General features: G+C 47.0%; 3 protein-coding genes across 3 annotated transcripts, besides 6 other annotated features; all 3 read left to right on the top strand.

The window, feature by feature from the left end:
• Tc00.1047053509497.30 (arginase, putative) lies at positions 1 to 973 on the top strand (the record flags this gene model as incomplete). The annotated part of the gene is made up of 1 exon (XM_797940.1): positions 1 to 973. A coding segment is annotated over one exon (973 nt), but the record flags the coding sequence as incomplete, so codon positions are not given.
• Positions 1 to 3,548: a sequence feature (heterozygous, Esmeraldo-like haplotype).
• Positions 1,096 to 1,126: a microsatellite.
• Positions 1,174 to 1,222: a sequence feature (T-rich).
• Tc00.1047053509497.20 (hypothetical protein, conserved) lies at positions 1,222 to 2,493 on the top strand (the record flags this gene model as incomplete). Its single annotated transcript, XM_797939.1, has 1 exon — positions 1,222 to 2,493. One exon carries the CDS (start codon positions 1,222 to 1,224, stop codon positions 2,491 to 2,493), a length of 1,272 nt encoding a protein of 423 aa, XP_803032.1.
• Positions 2,533 to 2,556: a microsatellite.
• Positions 2,708 to 2,781: a sequence feature (T-rich).
• Positions 2,877 to 2,904: a microsatellite.
• On the top strand, positions 3,007 to 3,548 carry Tc00.1047053509497.9 (hypothetical protein, conserved; the record flags this gene model as incomplete). Its single annotated transcript, XM_797941.1, has 1 exon — positions 3,007 to 3,548. A coding segment is annotated over one exon (542 nt), but the record flags the coding sequence as incomplete, so codon positions are not given.

Genomic DNA, 3,548 nt, shown 5'->3' with positions numbered 1-3,548 from the left:
GCGTCAGGCCGTTGCTCCCCGTGGAGGTGATTGGGCCAACCGACTTGGTCCTGTCGCTGCATTTGGCTACGAAGCGGGGGCGTCGAACAGTTCGATGCTTTTTGACTACTTTTCTCAGTCCCCCGTTGACTGTGACCACTACGCTGAACTTATTTTTCATGATAGCGGTCCTATCGAATGTCCCCCTGAAACTGTGTTGTTTATGCCCGTATTAAAGTGCGGACATATGCTGGAGCGTGCATCTGTGACTCCCACTCCAACCAGCGACGACTGGTACATGGCTGCTCTCGAGGCGACGACGGAATTATTGGAAAAAGGGTACATTCCAGCCAGCGTTGGAGGAGATGGATCTGCTACATTGCCCATGGTAGAGGCGTACAAACGGCTATTTCCATCTGAAGATGTTGTCGTCATCCATTTCTCCGCCCAGCCACTTGTCGGAAATGCACGCGCCCCGCTACGGGTTCTTTTGGACAAGGGATTGTTGAAGGGCATCGTGAGTGTAGGCAATCGTTTGGTAACCTCGGAGGATCGAAAGATACGGAAACACCACAAAATGTTTTATATGGACATGCACGCTATTTATTCCAAGGGGTTGTTCTGCATTCGGGATATTCGAAATGACTACCCCGTTTTTATCAGTATCGATGCCAATGTCATGGATCCCGCCTTTGCTCCAGCTGTGGCATGTCCCGTTGCTGGAGGGCTATCCACACGAGAATTACTGCATGTAATGAATGGCATTCGGGGACCCAAGGTGGTGGGGTTGGACGTGCATGGGTACTTCCCTGATTTTGACGTTTGCCGAAAGGACGGCATTGGCCTCACGCAAATAGCATTGGCGAAGGTGCTGAAGGAGGCGATTCTTAAGGCATACAGCATCTCCACACAAACTGAGGAGGAGGGAATGGCAAGGGTTAAAATGCTACAACGGCAGGGAACCGTGTCGGAAAACCCGTACCCGGATCATTGATGTCATCCCACGGAAGATTTCGCGAGTCTCTGTATTCTTGCCGCACTGTGGAAGATATAAATTGTTTTGTGTCCTACCTGAGCACAACTGTCTTGGCTTCGTTGGATGTTTCTGGTCTCTTGTTTTTTTTTTTTTTTTTTTTTTTTTTTTTTTCATTCTCTGTGTCTGCGTCTACATGTTCCTTTTACAGAAGTGAGTTTAAATAAAATCATAATAAGAGAAAAGAAAAAGGAAAAAGGAAAAAAAAAATGGCCGATTCAAATGCCGTTACTGTTCAGGAGGATTTGTGTGACCTCCAGACGCAGTTGGAGCAGCGGCGTAGCCAGGCAAGAAATCTAGAGTTGCAGGTGGCACGGAAAGAGGCTGAGCTTCGTCGTGCTAAAGAGGAGCAGGCACTTCTCAAGGAGCTCCGGATGGTGAATGAAGTAACACTACGCAAGAAGCAGCAGAAGGATGACGCACATGACAATACACGGCTTAAAATATCATTGGAGTCATTGACGCAGGTCATTTCTCTGGAGGATGAAATCAAACATGAGAACAGACGGACGGCGGAATTACAGGATTCCGCCAACGTCATAACTCGTCAGATGGAAGACGTGGAGAAGGGCATTGAGAATGTCGTCAGCCGCCTGGCGTTGGTAAGACAGGTCACAGGGCGGGATGGGAGGGAAAATGCTCTTCTCAGTGGGCCAGCTACTACAAGTGAATGGATCATGCGGAAGAAGAATCTGACTGCCCTTCATGAAGAGCAAAATACGGTGAAGGCGCTCTCTGCTTTGTTATCTGAGCGCATTGAGGCCATCAATAAAGAGATGGAGGAGCAAAGGCAAAAGGCAGAGCAGCTTGCCGCGGCAAAACAGAGTTTGGTGGAAACAAATAAGGAATACGATGCGCTTCTCGAAGAGATGAAATCGATGGAGCGACTCATTAAGAAGAAGGAGCGTCTTTTGGACGCTTCGACCGCGAAGGAAAGTGACGACTACAAGAAAATCAAGCAGCTGGAGGGGGACAAGAAAGTACTGTACGGCACCCTATCCAAATTCCGTGAAACGAATGTCAATAACTCCAAATCCATTCTCTCCCTGGAGGTACGCCTCCGGCAACTGGAGACCAAACTGGAGGCGGTGAATCTCTTTCTTCAGCATGTGTTTGCCCAAGTGGAGGAGGAGGAGGAGCCATTGGAAAACATTCCAGAGGACGCTACGGAGGTCCCGTTGCAACAGTTTGAGGAACTTTGCCGTGAACTTGAGCTCTCTCGGGAAACATTGGTCCAGCGCGATGACCAGCTCAATGCCCATGACGCGAAGGTGGAACAATTGGGACGTAAAACTTTTGTTCTTCAAAATGCTATTGCATCTCGCGCCACCTCCGCCCAGCTTCAGGTCAAAGGGAAGGAAAAAGAATTTGAAACGCTCATGTCCCACGTTGACTACATGAAGGCGGAGTTTGACGAGGAGTACAAGAAGCTCTCCCGGGAAAACGCCATGCTGCAGAGCAAACTGGCGCAGACGTCGTGAGAATTATGAAACACGCATACAATAATATTAGTTATTCGCTTTTTTTTTTTTTTTTTTTGTTTTGGTTTCCTGTTTTATTATTATTATTATTGATACCTCTCACCTTGTTTTGTAATATATATGTGTGTATGTAACGCAGAGAAGAAGGGCGACGCGAATGGTCCTTAGTGAAGGCAAAGGAGTGAAGAAACAACAAGGAGGAAGAGAATCCCCGAAGAGAAAAAAAAAAGAAAAAAGAAAATGACAAGAAATAAACGAACAAAAAAAAAATAATAACAAAAAAAAAAAGACGTGGATTGAAGCGGTGCATTAATTGTGTTTATAGGACTATGTTCCTACATGTGAGTTGGTTGCTTGGTTTGTGTGTGCGTGTATGTTTTGAATATTATTATTATTATTATTATTATTATTTTTTTTTTTTTTTTGTCTGTGTTTCTTTGTTTGTCTCTGTCGTGTGTTTTGTGGCACACGTCTCTCTTAACATTTTATTATTCAGTCTGCTAGGTTGTTGGGATGTCGGCCCTGTCTACAGAAGTCAGAGCGCGCTATCATATCGCCGTGTCTACCCGGTTTGTGGAGCGTCTCTCTGCCGCAGAGGGAACTGTCACGGCGGAGTACATCTACCACCGGGCTCTCAACGAAAATTTTAAGGACATCACAGATGTGGGGACGCTTCCGCACGGTATAGCTTCCCAGGTAAGCAGCACGTTTACAAGCCCAGTGGTACTTCAAGTCAACAGCTCAAGGGATGCTACGCAGCCCCTTCGGCCATGCGCCGATTCATGCGAGGAAGAAATGATATTTGCGGCTGCGTTTCAGAAAACGACGAACACACGTCTTCTGCGTCTTGTCCTCTCTGATGGACACTCGGAGATACCGGCAATTGAGCTCACTACCCTTCGCGTGTTTCGTGGTATACCTGTTCCAGGGGAGAAGCTCCTTGTTAAAGAGGGGACACAAATTAAAAATGGGGCCATCATCATGACGGAAGAATGTGTCGTGCCGCTTGGCGGAGAGGTGCTGCAGTTAAAGAAAGAATTTCTTTCCAAGAGGAA

Source organism: Trypanosoma cruzi, genomic scaffold (assembly GCF_000209065.1).
Source record: "Trypanosoma cruzi strain CL Brener 1047053516019 genomic scaffold, whole genome shotgun sequence".
NCBI lineage: Eukaryota > Euglenozoa > Kinetoplastea > Trypanosomatida > Trypanosomatidae > Trypanosoma > Trypanosoma cruzi.
Note: the sequence above shows the minus strand (reverse complement) of the source record. Positions and strands in the feature narration are given on the sequence as shown.